This window comes from Raphanus sativus, chromosome 9 (assembly GCF_000801105.2).
Source record: "Raphanus sativus cultivar WK10039 chromosome 9, ASM80110v3, whole genome shotgun sequence".
Taxonomy (NCBI): Eukaryota; Viridiplantae; Streptophyta; class Magnoliopsida; order Brassicales; family Brassicaceae; genus Raphanus; species Raphanus sativus.
In genome coordinates, this window is record NC_079519.1 from 7,247,479 (window position 1) to 7,269,137 (window position 21,659).

Sequence of the window (21,659 nt, forward strand, 5' to 3'; positions counted from 1 at the left end):
TCCAATTTTTGGCAAACATTTCACATATTAAGGGTCTGCGCACATGCGTCTTGAATTTTATAATGTTGAAAGGATAATATAAACGAAAGGAACATATAAGGAGCATGATGATGCATGGCCAAAAAAAGGTTGAAGACAACTCAAATAGTACTTATTTAGTTAAATATAAAGAGATACGTATATAGCAAATGTGCCCACGAATTGAAATCATTACACTAATTATTTTAATTCACTTTTTTCGTTCCAATATAAATCCATTATTACAACCTATATTTAAAAGTGATATTCGTCTTCTTTTTTTATGCATCGTTAGATACAATTACAATTCATAAAACTGAGTTAAGGTCACTGATATAAAAAATTTAAAAGGAATGCGGATCTTGTAAAGTTGCACGCTCCGCAGTTACAAGGTCACCTAATTGGGAGGTCCTAACTAATTCTTAAACGAGCACTGATAATCACTTGTCGTTTTGGTCGTCATTACGAAAATATTTTCTTAAATCATAGTTGATAAATTGTTTTCTCGACACGAAGTTGTAGAGAAGGAAGGAAAATGACAACAACACGTGCGTCTAGCATGGTTTTGCTGTCCGGTTACGGTGTCTTCATGTTTTTCTTATTAGTACTTATATACAATCATTAATCGATACAATAAACATATATGATCAAGAAAGAGAATGCAGGAAAAAAAAGAAGATCAAGAAAGAGGATATGTACGGGAAAGATTAGTCCTGGGAAGAGCAATTTTTTTTGAGGTCTATAGATATCGAATGTAGTTGAATAAAGAGTCATTTATCGGATTATACATCAATAATTGGCTTTGCAAAAATATTTAGCGAAAACTAAAAATCAAGATAATATGTATTTAAGTGATGTAACTATGTGTATAAAGATTACAAATTAAAAGAAGAAATATGCCCATTTAGATATTTAATAGTGATTATATTTATTAATTATTATCCATTTTGTAAACAACAGAAAAAAACATTTGAATGCAAGAACATTAAAGTAATTAAGGAAAAAAACTCGTCTTATGATACATAATTGCTTAATGTCTAGTAAAATGACATAAGAAATGGACGTTATAGCCGGAATACAAAAATATATTGATGAGAACCTAATGACATTTGTTAATTAGATGCCAATAAATTGTACTAAAAATCAGTATTTCACTTCCCACTGAACTCATCTATTGTGTATCACTTTATTGTACTCGTCTTAATTTTTATAGTTGCTTAAGATATTTTAAAACCACAAATTATAATAATAGACGTTGACAAAAGTAAATAAATAAAATATGTGTAGCGACAACAAGTTAACATGTGTGGCGAACGAAGCAAACACAGCGAAATCTTTAGGATATTCCATGTCTTGCTTTTTATTGTTTATTAACGGCAAAATGATTAACCACGAATCTACGAAGTTTCCCTTCAATTGTTTTATTATGAAATTAAAATAAAATTTTATTAGTATGATTATAATTAACGATACTTTTCGATAGCCGCGAGAAGAAAATTTTATAAAGTATTCAGACAGAAAGAAGATCTTGTTGATTCTTCAAATGATGACCTAATTGTGACAAAGAAACATCTAGTAGGATATTAATGAGAAATCTCTTCGACATTTGATAATTAATTTTGCCACATGTCATTTTTATTATTTTTAGAAAAAACTGATATGACTACTAAAACTGATCACATAACTTATGACTAAATTTGACATGAAATATAACATTTAACATTGATTTATATTTTTAGTAATTTTTTTTATAATATGGTAATAACTCACACATTGCGTTTATATTAATATTTATTTTTGATAAATTTTTTAGAATATGGTAGTAATTCATAAATCATCATTTAAAATAAATATATTCAAATATGACACTATAAATTTCGAAATATTGTTTTATTGTTTTATAATTATACATTTTATTAATAAAGTTTTCAAAAAATTTATACAATTTGTTTTTAGAAAACTAAAATTCAAATCGTAAAATCATTAGTTTCTTATATATCTATAAATTTATAAATATTGTTTAGATTTAATTTTTGATAGTTATAAAATTTTATATCAATTTTCATCAATTTTATACAAATTAATTTAATATATTTAACTGAAATAAATAGATAGAAATATATCTAAGATTATAATTTTAAATATATATACATATATATATATATTCTTAAATATAATTTTAGTAACAAAATTATTTTTATCTTAATTTTAAGATTAATTAAATTAAATTTATATTAAAATACTAATAAGAAAAAAAATGTACAGTATTAATAAATTTTATTTTAAATATATTTTTTAAAAACTTCTTACTGTGTATGATGCAGAAAAACACATAATATTCATAAGGACATCCGTTTATCCAAAGTATAAAACATTTGATTGGTAAAAATTTTAAGAATACGGTGAAAAAATGTTTTAGCATTACAAATATAAGTTATAAATGTATAGTATATCATTGAAAATAAGGCATACTATTAATTTGTTGAGACATGCCACTCTGTCATGATCACTATTAATAACAAGTAAAATTTTGGTGGTTAATGATTGTTCTACCCAAGATAGAACAACATGGTGCAGAAAACATCTAATATTCTATAAAAGAAATATCCATTTATCCAAAGTATAAAACATTTGATTGGTAAAAGTTATAAGAATACGGGAAGAAATTGTTTTAACGATTACAAATATAAGTTATAAATTTATAATCTATCATTAAAAGTAAGGCATACTATTAATTTGTTGAAACATGCCACTCAGTCATGGTCACTATTAGTAACAAGTAAAAGTTTGGTGGTCAACGATTGTTCTACCCATTTTGGCTGTTTGCACAAGAAATGTGTTTGGTTGATCAATCGGAAAGTAAAATTTATTGAGCTGATGAAATTAATTCTAAATCTCGATGACTTGATATACAAAAAATAATGGATTCAATGCTGCTCTCATGGCTACGGCAGGCAGATTCTTAGAGCGAAGTCATGTTTTCGAGCATCTATAAAAGGCCATATCATTCCACCGATCGAGATCCGCGAAGACAGTCCATACTGCATCCACGGAGCGGTGGTTTCATTTAGACATTCTGTCCTCTTTCTGTTATAATTTTTATTTTTATTATATGTATAGGGAAATTTGAACTCTCACTAGCAAATTATAAGACTTTAAAGCAATCTGCTTTAAAGGCAAGTTCTAATTATATAATTCTGATTGATTAGAGAGTCATGATTCTTATCCGTAGGAAAATATTTGTACATGGTGATCTAAGGCCAACCTCCAGTCCCCATGATAATGGTATATGCCCACTGATTCTTTTATATTTACAAAATTACAACTTAATCACAGTAGTGATGTTCATTATGGTGGTATTGGTGATGATGGCTAATTACAATATTATGTTTTTTAATCTAATATCAGTCAATCAAATAATTAGTTCAATTACAATATTAGTGGTTAGTTTTTTTTTTTTTTTTGCTAAAATTTGGAATATTAGTGGTAAGTTGAGATTGGTCACTGGTCTTGATACATACATAATTACACATATATTATATAGCAATACATGATCACTCTTTTTTTTTGTCGTGAACCCTAAAATTTGGATATCTTTAAAAAAAAATCTGGATATCTTCGTTGGCATCAAAATTGCATATAACCCAATATCAAAAGAAAGTGCATTTTATTTTTGAGATGTGAATACTATTTCTTTGGGTCACATGTATGAGATTACTATATAAATTATGAATGTAGTAATGTATGAAATAGACTGTGGAGTATATTTTTCAAAACCAGTTCATTAGCGAGCGACAATCGAATTGTAATGGGAAGTTTTAGATGAAATAAGAGCGAGCGACAGTGCGTGTTCAAGAACGGTACTGAAGCGAGTGGTTTTCTTTCTTTCTTTTTTTGAACAAATAAGCGAGTGGTTTTCTAAGATTCTCACGTGACTGCGATAATTTATTATAGATCTTCTTTTAAAAAGAATAGCATATTGAATATGTATTCATTTCGGAACTTATATCATAACATTATATATTTAAAAAATTAAATACATATTTATAAAGTTATATAATAATTTTAATCGGGTCAGGCGAACTGATAAGTTATAGAAATATGCCATCGAAAACTTATTACTTTTAAAATAACAATTTTACAAAAAAAAATAACAAAATTAGTAAGTTAATACACACAAACATTTTTGTTTTCAAATAAATGAAAATAAGTTAACAGAATTATTAGTAAGTTAATAATAGACCGAGGATACAAGCTCATTAATTTTTAATTATTTCTAACGAAATAACTTAAAGAAACATGCGTATCCACTTCATGTGTGGGCTATATATATACATCTACTGCTCTTCATTGATTGAATCAAGCTAAAGTGTTAGGAAAAAAAAAGTTTCTCTGAAAGAGAAAACTATGGTGAGCTATAATTCTCCATCACAAATTCATCTTCTAGTGATAACAATATTAGTTATCATCACAACTCTTTTAACCCCGATCACAACCAACATATCATCACTACCATGGAGTATCCTTTCCAACGACAACTTCGCCGGAAAACTCACCACCGCATCCTCCTCCGTCGAGTCAGCTTCCACTGATTTCGGCCACATCACCAGAGTCTTTCCCTCTGCCGTCTTAAACCCTTCCTCCGTCCAAGATATCACCGATCTTATAAAGCTTTCTTTCGATTCTCAATCCTCTTTTCCTCTAGCCGCTCGTGGCCACGGACATTGCCACCGTGGTCAAGCCGCGGCTAAAGACGGAGTCGTGGTCAACATGCGGTCAATGGTAAACAGGGACCGAGGCATCAAGGTGTCTAGGACCGGTTTATACGTTGACGTGGACAGCGCGTGGCTATGGATCGAGGTGTTGAATAAAACTTTGGAGTTAGGGCTGACGCCGGTTTCTTGGACGGATTATTTGTATTTAACGGTCGGTGGAACGTTATCTAACGGCGGTATAAGCGGACAAACGTTTCGGTATGGTCCACAAATCAGTAATGTTTTAGAGATGGATGTTATTACTGGTATGTACATCTTTTTACATGCATTCTAAATATGTGAAAACAGTAATGATTTTTACTTCGTACATTTGCCAATAAAAATAAACTTTCGTACGTTTTTCGTCTTTTCTTTTTAGATCTGTGCAGTCACTTATGTTTATGCTCTTGTTTGTTTGAACTGTTTGTCTCTTTTTCTATTTATTTCTAGAACTTGTTGATAGCTTTTATTCTTCTCACACATCTAGCTAATCACATTATTTATAGAAACACACGGGCTATGTGATTTATGTTTTTATTTCAATTACTGAATTACTACTAACAAATTATATTATAAGTTAATAAACTAACTGCTTTGAAAATTTATTTCTATAATCTCTTACATTATTACAATATTCTGAACGTTTCTCTGAATCTACTGCGAAATTTTTACATGATGGTCATACAATAGATTTTTTTTTTTTTGAGCAAAAGTCATACATTAGATTAGATTACGTAACTGTTCATAAAACCCGGTGACCAAACAAAAAAAGACAAAAGAAAATCAACCAAAAATGGACCCACTCGTATGATTTTTCACGAGGTTTCTTGTTGGCATAAGGACACAAGTCACAAGTTTATAAAGTTTGGTTCTTACCAGGTGTAATGGATTTAAGTAACAGCCAGTTTGCTTATTATAGCTGTATTCATTATGTCCACACATACCTACACTAATACAACTGTTGTTTTCAATTTTATTTAGATTACGATGACTTTCTAGTTCCATTGTTTGGTTAGGAGATAAGATCAATTAATGAGACCGATTTAGGCTCAAAACAACGATAGTTTTATCTGAAACCCGTTGCATTTGTCGAAAATGTATAAGAGTATACTTTCTAACTGGGTCAGTTTTGTTTACCCGGAATTTAATAGGAAAAGGTGAAATTGCAACTTGTTCCAAAGACATGAACTCAGATCTTTTCTATGCCGCGTTAGGAGGTTTGGGTCAATTCGGAATAATAACAAGAGCAAGAATCAAACTCGAATTAGCTCCGAAAAGGGTAAATATTATATATATATATATATATTTTTTTTTTTTTGTGTAACTTGAATAGTGTGATATATTTATTTTATATCAGCTAAACAGTTCTATCAAATATTTTTTATGAATAAACAAATCTCTATTTTTGGAAAATTTCCAGGCTAAATGGTTAAGGTTTCTATACACTGATTTCTCCAAATTTACAAGAGACCAAGAACGATTGATATCAGAAACAGACGGTCTGCATTTCCTGGAAGGTTCTGTTATGCTGGACCATGGCTCACCTGATAACTGGAGATCTACTTACTATCCACCGTCCGATCACATGAGGATCGCCTCAATGGTCAAACAACATGGTGTCATCTACTGTCTTGAAGTTGTCAAGTATTGCGACGAAACTTCTCAACACTCAGTCGACGAGGTCCGTACACAGTATACACAATTATACAAGTATAATTAGGATCTTCACTCATAATTATAGTATTTTATTAATCTGCTCAATCATTTAAACAGGAAATGGAGGAGTTAAGCGACAGTTTAAATTATGTAAGAGGGTTTATGTACGAGAAAGATGCGACTTATATGGATTTTCTAAACCGGGTTCGAACCGGAGAGCTAAAACTGAAATCCAAAGGCCAATGGGATGTTCCACATCCATGGCTTAATCTTTTCGTACCAAAATCTCAGATTTCAAAATTCGATTATGGCGTTTTAAAGGGTATTATCCTTAGAAATAACATCACTACCGGTCCCCTTCTTGTTTATCCCATGAATCGCAAAAAGTAAGTTATAGTCAGTATAGCCACATTCTCTGCATTTTTTTTTTCAAATTTTGCAAATGCACTATATCTTAAGTTACTAAATATCGATACTTTATTTCAGGTGGGATGATCGAATGTCTACAGCTATACCTGAAGAAGATGTATTTTATGCGGTAGGGTTCTTACGATCGGCCAGTTTTGATAATTGGGAAGATTATGAAAAAGAAAACATGCAAGTACTAAAGTTTTGTGAGGATGCTAACATGGGAGTCATACAATATCTTCCTTACTATTCGTCACAAGAAGGATGGGTTGGACACTTTGGTCCGAGGTGGAATGTTTTTGTTGAGAGAAAATATAGATATGATCCTAAAATGATATTGTCCCCGGGACAAAATATATTTCAGTAAATATTATAAACTTGTGTTAGGCGATAATTAATAGTATTGTTAGTCGTTCTCACTTCTTATGTGTAGCCGTGTAGGCCATGCTTTTCACTAATTCTGATTGTTATGTTAACATTTTACAAAATATATTAATAGTCTGGACTAATATACTACAAATTCCACTTGATATGGATTTAAGAATAATCTATATTTTGGTGAGAGATTTTGGGTTATAAGAAAATAAAGGCATAATGATAGTAAGAGAGTGGAAGTTGATACGGAAGTGAGGGACATGATCATAAGATTCGAAAGTATGTCTAAATGTGAAACTTACTTTTGCTTTTGTAAGTAAAATTTTAGCAAAAACATTAAGCATTTAATAAAAAGAATAATAAATAATTATTTCTGAGCATGTTCCCAGACCTTTTTAATTACAGTATGCGGGAAAGCAGGAGACATCCAAACTTCTGGTCTCCTTTAATATTGTTTCTTCTGTACTTTGAAGATCTTGGTCGAACGAAATCCACGTATGATTGGTTGCACTATAATCGAGTATTTTCCATTATCGTTCAATAGTATCGATCTTTTTCTCGATTGTTTTATGTTAACCATATAGCCAAAATATTTATCAAAATCGACACTAGGTAAAAGTTTTCGCATCGGCTTTATTAGATTCACCTTTCTAATATGATAATAACAATAAAAATCATAATGGTATGATAATAATCGAAGGATAATAGTTACAACATATGGTTGCACATTGTTTTGATCAGTTGTATAAATCCGACTATTTCTCTGAAATTCGTTTTTTTCTCCTATATATTAAAAGAAAAACACTTGAAAAATTGTAACTTTAATTTGTAATAATTAAAAAATGTTTATTGCTTATGTGTCAATCAATTAGATAGTCAATTAGTCATACATGTCATTCTTACATTCAAATTAAAAAAACATGGTCGTCCAATTTGATTTGTATATCTCGCTAGATACATCGAATGACAACTATATGATATCATATCTCCTATTAACTAAAGTAAGGTCTCGCACATTCCTTAAATAAAATCTGTGAAACTAACTAATTTGATTAGCGTATATATAACAATTAATGATTATGAATAATAAATTTCTGAAAACAATTTTTGTATCCTAGCTATTTTTATTTAATTTTATATTATTAAAATATTAAATAATCACATTAACCATATAATAAAAAAATTTAGATTTTATATGCTATATTTTGAATTTTTTAAAACGACTATAAATTATTAGAAATTTTAAAATCCCACTTTGAAATTTTCGTGATCAGTGCATTAATTGTTTTCATTATAAAAGATACATATGATCATAAAATTGTATTAATATTTTATTTAATAAATATTCAAATTAAATTATATATATATATTCAGCTAACAACTTAAGGCAAGAAAATTGGTTGTATCAATTTAGACGTTGAGTTGAAACATTTCAAAACTATGTGGAATACTAATGTCAAAATAATTTGATTTTGGAAATAATACTAAACAGCTGGTTCTAAAACAATTAAAATGGTTCTCAGTGATGTTAAAGTACAGTATTAAAAAGTTGTAAAACATGTTTTTGTAATAAAAATTCACTTGATTACCACATTATGATTTTTATAGGCATAAAAAGGATGATAAAAAAATTAAGCCCAAATTGATCAGATTCATCCTAAATTTAAAATGGAATTCGGTTCATAATTACAATTACAATTACAAATACTCAATCCAACATATAGATAATTATATAAAGAAAACATAATTGAATGCCTATTAGAAAAATTCAAACACATATATAATATATATATATATATATATATATATATATATATATAATTTTTTAATATTATATATTATTATTTTTTATTATATAAGCTCACACTGCATAAAGCGCAAGTCTTATCCTAGTTTGTTTGTAAAATGGGATTGAGATCCGGTTTTTAGCTCTGGTGATTGTCTGGCTTATGACTCCGAAGATGTTATGTAAATATGTATCAGTCTGCTTTGAACTCTTTTGTATGTGTTTAGCAAAAAATAAATAAATAAATTGAGATTATTTATTAATCAAAATCAAGGAAAACAAGAAAAACATTGTGACAACCTGTCCAGTAGATCCATCCGTCCCGTAGACCTCATGCTCACAGCTCTGTAGATCATCGATCTCAACCTCTTTCTTATGAGTTCTCACTAACTCCACAATTAGGTTGTTGATGCGCTTCGAACCCAAGACCTCACCCTTTAACAATTCTCCAACAAGACAAGATGACACCAATTGAGCTGCAAGTCAATCAGTGACAGCTTGTCCTATGAGAGAGTTGTTAAAAGTTGAGGTCATGGGTTTGAGGCGCACCAACAACCTAATTATGGATTTATTGAGAACTCATAAGGGATGAGTTGGGATCGATGCTTTGCAGGGCTGGGAGCCTGAGGTCTACGGGACGAGTGGGTCTACGGGAGAGGTTGTCACATAAAAGTCGATTTTTTGTGACAACCGGTAAAGAAAAACATGGAACTAAAATTTTGTCGTAAATTTCTTGTGGGCCAGAAACACGGACCTGGTTAATTCCTCGTAAACTATTTCGTCGTAAATTCTTCATTAGATTTGATTATAAAAATTAAATTAATAAATTGATTTTGGGTAACGCAATTAGGGTTTGGGGTTTGGAAAGAAGAGATTGAGATTATAAGTTAAGGAACTTGGAGTTTTGGGTTTCGGGTTTTAGGGATTTAGGGATTTAGATATTATCCTCGTAAAAAAACACGGAACTAAGATTTCGTCGTAAATTCCTCATGGGCCATAAACACGGGCCTGGTTAGTTCTTCGTAAACTATTTCGTCGTAAATTCTTTGTGGACCAAAAATACAGACTTGGTTAATTCTTCGTAAACTATTTCGTCGTAAGTTCCTCGTGGGTCGAAAACGCAGGCCTGGTTTATTCCTTGTAACTTTACAAGATATTTACGATGAAATCTAATTCCCTATATATACCTGAACCATCTCACTTCCTTATTTCGTAGTCACTTCCTCTCTTCCTCCAAGCAAGGTACTCCTCTCTACTTCCTCTCTAGTTTAGCTCAGCATTAGTGTCATATAATTATTTGAAGTTTCTTTTCTTTCTAAAAGACATGATTTGTGTGTAATACCTGATACTTATGAATGTTATTCTGGCCCTGCTTTTGTTTGTAAAGAAGTCAGCTCTTCTAAGAAAACTGGAACGTGAATAATTGCTGAATAATTGCACACGCTAGCCCTCTTTTGATTAATAGCCTAAAAGAGCAAATAATTGTACACGCTAGCCCTCTTTTGATTAATAGCCTAAAAATAATTTTACTTAATGGTATATTTTCACAAGATAATGATTTATTTATTTCGATGTTACAAGTTTAATCCCGTTTTGTTTAAGTTGTGACTTGCGAGGGAATTTAGCTTTATAGACTATTACTACAAACATTCAGCCCTACGTGAATACAGTATATTTATATACCGAGAACGTGAATAATTTTTTATTCCAGAATTGCCTAATACATGTAATTTCTTATAAAAAATACTTACTTAAGTGAATGCGAAACCAAAATGACGTAGGCTCTAAATGGTGACCAAATGAATGAGTGGGAATGGGTAATTCCTCTTTATTTCTCAAATTTTACACCATTCATGTGGAATATTATTTTCTTAATGTTCCTTCTCATTCCTTTTAATTTAAGGAATTACTAGATTTTGACCCGTCCTTAAAAGGGCGGGTATATTTTTTGTTTAACTTTTTTTTTGTAACGTATCTTTTTTAATCATATTTGTATATAAATTTTAATCAAAATATATTTTATTAAATAATAGCAATTTAAAAATTGATCCGGTATATGTACGGCTAAGGCTGGGTTGCGGATCGAAATCACTCACTGACCCGCCAACCCAAGGGTTTTGAATTTTGTTTTTGTTAAAAGTTATGATCCGCACAATCCGCAAACAAATAATTTGGTACCCGCATCTGCTCTATTTAATTTTGTGGTTATCCGCGGGTTGTATATATTATAAAAGAGTTGTTTTTTTTAAAGTAGGTTACATGGAAAAATAGTTGTTGGACACAACATTAATCAATTGGTCATACTTATGTTTTAATATAATAGGTAAAATTAAATAAATTTTGTTTTTTCGAAATTTGATGAAATTTTTACTGTCATCAAATAAAAAATAATAATAGTAAATAGCAGTACTAATTTATTTTTCTTATTAATAACTTATTATATATTTTATATTTTATTTATTTAAGATCTAAAAATATTTTTGAACACTCAAAGTTTTTATACGGTTACACTGAACCTCTAAACTCTTGTATATTGATAAAACAATTATTGAAAATAACCAAATTTATACGTACATATTAGTCCACCAGATATACATATTTATTCACACGTCATTGCATTTTATAACCATTGAATCTTATATATGTAGAAGATAGGAGTGGGTTGCGAGAATATTGGAGCACAAGGGAAGTTACAAAAATATCAAAGAAAACAATATCAAATAAATTAAGAGTTTTCATATCTGAGAGATACATATAAGTACTGAAACGTTTCCTTAAAAAAAGAGATATGAATACCGAGAATTTAGGAAACAGAGGAAAAGTTACAATATATTGGCAGAGATATATTCGTAATAGGTTTGATTAATGGCAGTTAATATTTTTAAAGTAGGTCAAGTAATATTTCAAAAAGTAACAAAGATAAAATAATTGGACTCAACTTCCATCAACTGGTCATGCTGCAGAATTAATAGTATTGATAGAGTAAAAGTATTCCTTATAAAAACTGGCAAAGAATAGAAAGAATAAGTATTCTTATTATTTTGTTCCTCTGCATTTCATTCCTATTTGTTTCTATTATTCCTTTTGTTGTCACCAGTTAGAGCCGTAAATATAGTTTCTTAACAAAACATTCCCACCAAAAAAAAGTACAAAACAATATTTTTAATTTTTAAACAAGTAATAAAACCAAGACTTTAAGTCACTCAGTGATCCAAATAAACAAAAAGCAGAAACACCAAAAATAATTTTATCAGATATCTCGTGAGAAGGCAATTCGGCCTACGTCGAAACTTAAATGCGCAGAGACCTCAAACATTTTGCCTTACATGTAGTTTCACTCAACATTTCCTTTGGCCGACTTTTGAATTTTGTTTTACTGTTGCTTGCACTCAGGAGGCCTCTCCCCTTGTTGTCCATCGTTAAGCTGTGGCCTGCCTCCTTTCTGCAATTTGATTTTTATAAAAATATATTAATCTCTCACATTATCACATTAATTTACATATCAGATAAGTGTTTCAAGTTTCTATGATTCATATGTTCATGCAACAATGAGCTTTGACCAGTTGTTTCATCTATCGCTAATCATACATGAGCCAGGTAGGTTCTCTCATTTTGTGGTCATGGTCGAGCCTAAAATATCAAATAGTTTTACGAATGTTCTATGATTCATTGGTGTCGGATTATTGGACAGAAACTATAGGTTTATAGGTTTTGACTCAGGCGAAATACTATAATGAGGAGGAAACTGGTTGTGTACCTTGTGTAGGATAGACGGCTGCATAAACATTTTAACCAATTTCAAAAAAAAAGTTAGTAGTCAATCAAAGAAACAAAAGGTACTTGAATAAAAAGAAGGAAGCAAATACCTTCTTTTTGGTCTTGCTTACTTCTTCTTCTTCTTCCTCCTCATCCTCATCGTCGTCTTCTTCCTCATCCTCATCATCTTCTTCATCCTCATCTTCGTCCTCATCAATATCATCATCTTCATCGTCATTGTCTATGTCAAACTCCTCTCCTTCAATAGCCTCACCAGTAAACCATGAGACAGCATGTGGTATAATCTTCTCCCGGATTGTAGAACTGCAGAAAACAAGGAATACTAGAATAAGATTTTCAAAAATGTACAACTTGATTTCCATATATATATAGACTCAAATGTATAGATTCACAGAGTTTATGTTCAGAAGAAAGCAAACCCAATGTCATAATCTTGTTCCATCAGATTCTGAAGTTCTTCAGCCTGAAGCAATGGCAGAAAAAACGTTAGTACTAAGTTTAATTAAACATAGTAAAAAATAAGGCAAGTCTCAAAACCAGATGATAACGTACTCTGTCCTCGTCGATGTCTTCATCATCATCAGGAACTTGGGGAGGACTGAAGAAGTTGAAGAAACTTTCACAATCTTCAGTTTTGGTGATTGGCTTGGCATTCTTGGCACCTTTCTTAGGCTTCTTCTTAAGAATCTTCTGAGTCAAGCATTTTCCAGGATACCAATCAATCTCTGTCCTGAGAGAAAGAAGAAAAAAAAGACAAGGATCATAAGTCAGCAAGAAGATTATACAGCAAATGACGAAGTAATGATATGTAAGAGTAGAAGAAAGAAAGAACAAATAATTACCCAATAGCCTTCTCAAGCAGAGGCTCATCTTCATCAATCATGTGATAGGCCTTAGTTAATAGGGTGTTTTTGAAGTAAGGGTTCTGGTCGAAGAAAAACTCAAGTTTGAATCCCTTTGGTTCCTCAATCTTGCACCACTTAATATCTTTAAGATACACGAGGGCTCCTTCATCACGCTCGGTTATCTGATACCAAAAAACACTGGTCATTATCCTCAGATATGCCTGGTGAAGTGAACAAACAATAGCTGCAAACACACTAACCTCCTCAGATATAACATCATTGTTTTTCAATGCGGTCAGCCAGAAACTAGGGACTCCTTTCTCTGCAAACCCACAAATAGAAATAAGCAAACCCGTTTATTATGATACAATTTACAAAGGTAAAAAGAGAAAGAAAACCTTGTGCAGATTTGTCGTCTCCTTGGTCCATCTTAACATCCTCTTGAGCTCCTTCAACTTCGATAGCTCCATTCACAATCTCATAACGCTGCACATTTCCAGGTACAAGTCAAGTATCAAGAAAAAAAATTGTAAACAGATAAAAGCCAAGACAGCTACAAGTACAGAAAATAGAGTTATAACATATGCAAAGTCTCCAACTACTTTCCTCGGTTTTGATTTAGATACAGTGGTCAGTAGTAACTCTCATTCAAATGGCATGTTCTTCCCACAAGAAAAGCAATTAGTACCTTGGTATACAAAGGCTGATATAACTTTTGATACTTGGCTTCAAGTGCAGCTCTCTCCTCGCGAAACTTGGCCTCTATTTCATCATGTTTTCCCTGAAAGAAAACAAAAAAAAAAGAGAATTCCTCAGATAATAATCATCAAAAGGATGCACATTACTTTACTCACATCTAACATTCATCAATCTCAACAAGGGAAGAAAGATTTTCCTCATATAAGTCAAGTCAAAAGGAGTTGAGGATCATATTCACAATTACTACACAATGCAATACGGACCTGAATCTCTCTCAAGACCTCAACACGTCTTCTGATCTTAGGAGTCAGATTCTCGAGCACATCGGAATGCTGACCAGCCAGATTCTGCAGCTTGTTCTGTGAATCGAATCAACAACAAACAAACATTTTACCAATGGAAACTACACCTCCTCCTAATCAAGGAAATATTCACTCAAAACTGACTGACCTTAAGAGCGTTGACAAGCCCTGCTCTGTCCTCATCTTTAAGAGCTGCAAACATACCACGAACAAGAAGAAGAAGAAATCTCAGACTTAAGGAAACTTTTAGCAAACAAAGAGACAGGAAGGAGGAGATCGGATTTAGATGAAATTACCAGCGGTGAGATCACCGACGTTGAAACTGTCCTTCTCGTTGCTCATTTTCCGATCAATTCGAGTTTGAAAGAGAGAGGTTGAGGAGGAAGAAGAGGGGTTTCTGGGTGGCGACTAGAGACGCACACACAAGACGTGCCTTCCTCTCTTTATGCTAACCTAATAACTGCCGTTTCTTTTTTTATTTATTTTCCCTCGCTGGCATTTTTTTCATTTTCCTTTTTTTAATTATTAATAATAACTTTCTCAACTAATCAACGAATTATTAACTTGTTCAACATATGCCCAAAATAAATAAATATCCATTATATGTTTATGACTATTATTATTCCAAGTTTCTCAAATTAAGTCTTTTATAAACTATATATTAATATTTGATTATAAACTTTTATCGAAAATTAATGGAAATCAGAAAATTTGGCATGATATTTGAAAGATTTTTTAATTCAATATCATTATGATTTGCAATTTGTGTGGTTTTTTTATAACCAATTTGCAATTTGTGTTTAGAGTTTCAGAGACTCTAATTTGAGAAAGATATATACATATTATTATGATTTAAAAATATACGTCAACAAAAATGGTAGAAATTCAATTCCCAAATGCAAAATGCGTGCCGGTTCGCCAAAAGCTACTAAACACATTGCCGTTTATTCCCAAACATAGGGAAGTTTTACAAAGGAAATAAGCCAAGATCAACTAGGAATGTGCATTACACATACTGAACTTAGATAAGCTACAACGACAAAGGCTAACTCATGGGCTCCTCTTGTCTTCTTCCTTAGTCTAATGAAAATCATGGGCTGTCGTCTTCTTCCTTAGGCTTGTTGTCGCTAATGGCTGGTGTTTTCTCTGCATCCACATAGCGACCTGTCATTGGATCAACAGGGCGAGTGTCTCTCTCTCCACCTTTACGTCCCATAGCCACCATTGGAGGAGGAGGAAGTAAACCGGATCTGAAAAGGAGACGTTGAACCGGGTCTGATGCCTGAGCACCAACAGATAACCAGTACCTGTACATAAAAAATAAGTAAATGTCCCATTAATCAAAAACTACACGCATTTTTCGTTGAAAATTACCCAATTATAAACAACATATTTGATTGCTACTATCCAGACGTCATGAACTTTAATTTGAAAAGATGCAAAAGAGTATGCATAGGATCATATTACATATGCAAAAGAGGTTGTATAGGGGGCTGTTCGTTTCTCCATTCAAATGATCCATTTAGATGGAAATGAACTTTGTGTTCGTTTAGACACAAAAAGTACAACTCATTCAAATGGTTCATTTGAATGATTTTAGAAAAAATAGGTTTAATTTAAAGACTCAGTTGGCTGGACCGAAACGAAGCAGTTGGCTGGAGATGGCTCAGTCAAAATATTGAAATGTCGATTTTGCCCCTCACCAATTCCTGAAATTACAAACCTAAGACTAAGACTCTTGTATCTCTGCCGTGAACGATGAAACCTCCACATCTCTCCTCTGGCCATGAATTCATCGCCATGAAAGCTTGAGCTCTCTCTCTCCGTGACTCTCTCTCTCTGCGTCTCTCTGTCCGCGTCTCTCTCTTCGCATCTCTCTCGCCATGAAATCGCCATGAAAGCTTGAGATCTCTCTCTCCGCCTCTCTCTCTCCGTGTCTCTCTCTCTCCGCGTCTCTCTCTCCGCCCCTCTCTCTCTCAGGTATCTCTTGCTCTCTTTCTCTCTATCTCTGGAGCTTGTGTGTTCATAGAGAGATCTCTGATTTGTCATTCTCTGAGTTGAAACATTGATGGGTTTGCTTGGTTTTAAGAATGTGTTTATGAAATTTGATCTGTTTGTTCATAGATTAATCTCTGATTTGTCATTCTCTGAGTTGTATTCATGGGTTTGCTTGGTTTTGAGAATGTGTTTATGAAACGTACTGACACTTTCTCTAGCATTGAGTAGTTATAGCATTGAATTTGTTTGATTCTAGTTTTCAGTTGGTTTAAACTTGTTACTGCTTTCTTAGTTCCTTGTTACTCTCTAGTCAGTGACAACCATTGCTCACTGTCTATCTCTTTCTATCTCTCTCTTGAAGCTTCCAGGGGATGTGCCTTGCAGTGTGCCATTCTCAGACCCACCTTCAAAGTCCGTGAGTTCCAGGTAATGGCTGCATATATGTGCTTAAACATGTGTGTTTTGTCATACTCCAGATCATCTAACAAGTCATGTTATTTATTTTGATAAGGTTCATGAGAGTTTCCCTTTCTCCATTTCGCTGGCGTGGAAAGGAGCAGCTGTTGATGCTCAAAATGAAGGAGCTGAGAACCAGCAGAGCACCATTGTTTTCCCCAAAGGAAACTCAATTCCTAGTGCCAAGGCTCTAACGTTTTACCGCTCTGGAACATTCTCTGTCGATGTGCAGTACATTGATGTGACTGACTTGCAAGCACCTCCAAAAATCAGCACATACACGGTTTGATCTTTGCCCAATGTCGTGTGTATCCTTAAGACTGTAGCGTGCCTTTTTTCAGCTGATGGATCTTATTATCAGTCACGAGTTTGTTTGCTGAGTCTGAGATCATTTTGTGTTGAGTCAAGTCTCATATGTGGGTTTTAGTTTTGAGAAATGGTGAATGATGATGTATGATTCAGTAATTGTTAAACCTATGTTGTGTTTGTGTTGTTGTTGCAGGAAATGTAACGATGTATAAAGCTATATTTTGTGGTTTATGTGTAATTGTGTTTATGGCATTTTAGTATGAGATATATAGCGATCATTGATGAGAACACTTTTGACATGATAGATCATTATATAATTAAACTAAGAGTTCAAAATATTAAATTACTTTAATGTGTTATTTTATTAATGTGTTATTTTATAAAAAATATTTAATTTTTAAATAAAGTTTTGTTAGATTCTTTTTCATCAGATTTTTTTATAATAAAAAGAATTCAAAATTATAGTTGATTTATTAAAAAAAATTCAAAATATTTGAAACTTATAAATTTATGAATATCAAAATGCATATTTAAATAATTATAAATGTCAAAATGATAATTTTAAAATAATTTTAGTGTAAATATATTTTATACTAAATAATAAAAATTAGTATACTGAAAATTAATATCAAACATATGATTAATTCAAAATAAGGGTATATATGTAATTTGTATATCAAATTCATTTGAATGGAAATTATAAATGGAGAAACAAACATACAATTCATTCAAATGGTTCATTTAGATGGCTCATCTAAATGGAGAAACGAACAACCTCTAAAATCTGGATGGATCATCTGAGTGGATCATACAAATGAATCATTTGAATGAAGATTAAAAATGGAGAAACGAACAGGCCCTAGGAATGTAAGTGTGAATTCCGAATAAAGAATCAGTAGAATCTTCATCTTACTGCACTAGGAAGCAAATGAAACAGAACACAGAGCAGAAGTTCCACAGAGAAAGACTCAAGACTAGAGGAGGAGTTTCATTTGTCATATACCAAACCAAGTTTGTTAAATCAGTTCCTCAAATTTTTTAATTCGCTTCTTAAACTAGTACTAATTGATTGGATTCCAATGAGGAACATCATTGCTTCAACTAATAGTTAAGTAGGCATGACAAGAAATAAAAATGATCAAAACCCAACCTTCGGATAATAATAAGACTAAACTCATATCCTTTATATTGGATGCATATATAAAACAAAAAAATGATAAAATTGCAATTAATTTTTTTCCAGTTCCATGGTCTAACTCATCAATGAGAGAAGGAACATACTTGATTCGGTCAAACTTGAGACCCATTCTCTTACCACCGTCCTGCCCTGCACACACACAGAGAGAGAGAGAGAGAGAGAGAGAGAGAGAGAGAGAGAGAGAGAGAGAGAGAGATCGTGTAAGAAGCAAGGAAGAGAGGAGACAGTCGAATGAACTCCAAACACTGACTGACCTGGGAGAGGATTGAAGTAACCGAGGACCTCGATGTGTTTCCCGTCTCTGGGGGATCTGCTATCAGCTGCCATTACCCGGAAAAATGGTCGATTTTTGCATCCTAGTCTCGATAATCGGAGCCTTACAACCATGTTTCTCCTCCGTTTGTGCAAATACAAAATGATCGATCCAATTCGATTTTAGGGTTCGGGGTTTTTCTCTGCGGAAGTTGGGTCACTAAACGACGTCGTTTTAGAGACGTCCACTCTTAACGTTTTCTCCTACAGAGTTAAAAATATATATATATATACGAAGAACAAAAAAATTAGAAGAAATAGTCAAAATCCCTTAAAACATTATTTGAAATTTGATTTTTCGAACTTTGTTTATGTATCAACTACAGTAGTTGTTATATCCGCATATAAGGACATTTTTTTTTTTTTTATAAAATACTAATAATACATATATTATTAATATAAAAATCACAATGGTATGTTACTTTTTGTGTGTTTTAATGATTTTTTCAACTATTTTTATTATTTTTGTCATGTTTTTATCTTCTTAAATATTACTACAATCTATAAAACTATGAGGATATAACCACATATAAAATTACACACAATATATTATAATTTGTGGAATAATGATATTTTGTTTTGAATTACTAAAGATATAACTTATTTTACAATTTCATTTATTTTGAATTTTTATTAAAAGAAGATAGGTATAAGTCTTTGAGATTACACTACGGTTATAAAAAATAAATAAAAAATATATAATTATTAATCTTTTTAGTGATACGTGCATTATGAAAACAAACATTAAAGCACTAATAATTTTTTGATGGTTATTATGGTTTTGATATTATTAAAGAATAGCTAACATCACAAAATCTCTTTTCTATCATGTTTCAGGCGAGAACTCCGTCAACAGTGAAAAACATAATTACTGTTTATAATATGAACTAGTTTTTGACCCGCGCTTTGAAAGCGCGGATATTTTGGGATTGTAAACAAATTTTCTATAATATCGTATGATGTATTATTATGTTATAAAGTTATATAATATCAAAGAATGAAATCTATTTAAAATTAATTATGAATTAATTTATTTGATATTTTGTATGTACAATTATATGTACTTTCTTTTAGGCCTAGGTATTTTATTCAAACCCAAAAAACTAAACCAAAATCGATCCGAAAATACATGTTCTGTTCAGGTTTGGGTCTATGGTAAAAAACCTATTGGATATTTTTTTGACATGCGGGTCTCAGTTCAGATACCCAAAATATCCAGATTGTTTAATATTTATCCTGTATATTTAGGTATTTTGGGTATACATTTATCTTTTAAGTTTTGTATTTGTTTTGTCTTATTATAGTTTTGAGTTTTAGGTAAAATTTCAAAATTTAAAATATATTTTTCGTATTCGGATAAGACTTTTGGTATGTTTTTGGTTTTTCTGGTCAGATTTTAGGTAAAATTTTAGAAAATTTTGTTATTAAATATTTTCTGTGTTTCGGATTTTTTTTGAGTATTTCTAATTTTTTTGGGTCCTAAACACATAAACCGATCGGTATCTGTTATTTAGTCAAAAATTACAGATATTTTTAAGTATTTGAATTATGGATCTGAACCGGTCCAGATCTTAAAAGAAGTAACCCAAATCCGAACTAAAGAATTTCAAATATTAAATTAGATCCATATGTCTAGGACCAGAAGAATCCAAACCTCTAAGGAACCAATCCATACATGACTTAGGTGCCGACTGGTTTTCCCGCTACCACCCGTAAACGCAGCTTTTGCGGTTTATAGCGGTTGTTGGCGTTTCGAAACAATCACAGAAAACGCTACAAATCGCTTCAAACCGCTCCGAACCTCTTAAAATCAAAAGCTGGTTCCAGCTAACGTTTGCGGTTGCGGGCGGTTGCGGGTGGATAAATTTTTTTCTTTAAAAACAGAATAAATAAAAATAATACTAAAAATATCCAATAAAAAATTTCAATTGAAATAATAGAAATTGTAAAATGTATTCATATTATATTTCAATTTATATTATAAAAATTCAAAACTAAAATATTTTCTATAAATTTTTAAAATTGAATAATATGATTTTATAAATATAAAATTTTATATTTATCATATTATTATGATTTTTAATATTTTTATAATTACATAAAATGTAAATATTGTTAAATTATTATTTAACAGATGTTGCGTTTTGTAGTTTACCAGTCATAAGAGTCCCGCAAACGCAATAATTTCTAACAGCTATACCAGTCGTACAAATCTCTAAAAACGCTTAAAACCGCAACCACCCGCACCCGCAAACTCCCGCAACCGCAACCGCAACCGCTGCGGTTACACCAGTCAGGCCCTTAAAGACCGGAATGTCCATACCTGTCCTTTCATTATATTTTGTATCCATTTTCAAAGAGTTATTATATTTGTTGAGTTCGTGAGATTTAACATTTACATCAAAAAAAATATTTTTAGTTTAATAGTATATTTTGTAAGGTTTTAATAGTTGTTAAACTTATCTTAAATAACAAAATTTCACCACAGATAATTTTATAACGATTAACTAACATAATAAATATATATATATATATATATATATATATATATATAGATAGTTTGGTAAAGTGTTTCTTCATTTCAGTTTTCGTTATGTTCCATTTCAGTTTTCTAAATATGTGTTGATCAATACCATAGATTGTCCATAATAAATGTGGAGTGGATACTATATGAATGCGTGTAGAACCAATATTGAGCCACTCATTTTTTTTTAATTCTATTACGAACACTAAGTTTGGTAACAAAAAAAAAAGAGGAAGAAAGAA

The 21,659-nt window shown here is 31.5% G+C and overlaps 3 protein-coding genes and 1 long non-coding RNA gene across 5 annotated transcripts; 2 read left to right on the forward strand and 2 right to left on the reverse strand.

Annotated features, from left to right (window-relative positions):
* The first annotated feature begins 4,369 nt into the window (after positions 1–4,369).
* On the forward strand, positions 4,370–7,345 carry LOC108825934 (cytokinin dehydrogenase 3). Of its 2 annotated transcripts, XM_018599300.2 has the most exons (5): positions 4,370–5,038; positions 5,924–6,051; positions 6,193–6,453; positions 6,546–6,814; positions 6,915–7,345. In XM_018599300.2, exons 1-5 carry the CDS (start codon positions 4,426–4,428, stop codon positions 7,201–7,203), a joined length of 1,560 nt encoding a protein of 519 aa, XP_018454802.1. In that variant the 5' UTR covers positions 4,370–4,425; the 3' UTR covers positions 7,204–7,345. The 2 variants fall into 2 exon arrangements, with proteins under 2 accessions (XP_018454802.1, XP_056850165.1); XM_056994185.1 differs by lacking the exon at positions 6,915–7,345 and having other exon boundaries at positions 6,546–6,818.
* A 4,764-nt stretch (positions 7,346–12,109) lies between these two features.
* LOC108823633 (nucleosome assembly protein 1;3) lies at positions 12,110–15,076 on the reverse strand. Its single transcript, XM_018596885.2, has 12 exons — positions 14,917–15,076; positions 14,769–14,812; positions 14,582–14,677; positions 14,308–14,400; positions 14,018–14,105; positions 13,880–13,941; positions 13,617–13,801; positions 13,327–13,504; positions 13,194–13,237; positions 12,864–13,077; positions 12,755–12,772; positions 12,110–12,439 (listed from the first exon to the last, which is right to left on the reverse strand). Exons 1-12 carry the CDS (start codon positions 14,960–14,962, stop codon positions 12,371–12,373), a joined length of 1,137 nt encoding a protein of 378 aa, XP_018452387.1. The 5' UTR covers positions 14,963–15,076; the 3' UTR covers positions 12,110–12,370.
* Positions 15,077–15,441: 365 nt separating this feature from the next.
* On the reverse strand, positions 15,442–19,073 carry LOC108823725 (30S ribosomal protein S16-2, chloroplastic/mitochondrial). Its single transcript, XM_018596999.2, has 3 exons — positions 18,836–19,073; positions 18,665–18,710; positions 15,442–15,927 (listed from the first exon to the last, which is right to left on the reverse strand). The coding sequence occupies exons 1-3, from the start codon at positions 18,966–18,968 to the stop codon at positions 15,711–15,713; spliced, it is 396 nt and encodes a 131-aa protein (XP_018452501.1). The 5' UTR covers positions 18,969–19,073; the 3' UTR covers positions 15,442–15,710.
* LOC130499387 (uncharacterized) lies at positions 16,460–17,610 on the forward strand. The gene is made up of 3 exons (XR_008938248.1): positions 16,460–16,600; positions 16,980–17,044; positions 17,130–17,610. It is a non-coding gene; the product is annotated as an uncharacterized LOC130499387 (long non-coding RNA).
* Positions 19,074–21,659: the final 2,586 nt, after the last annotated feature.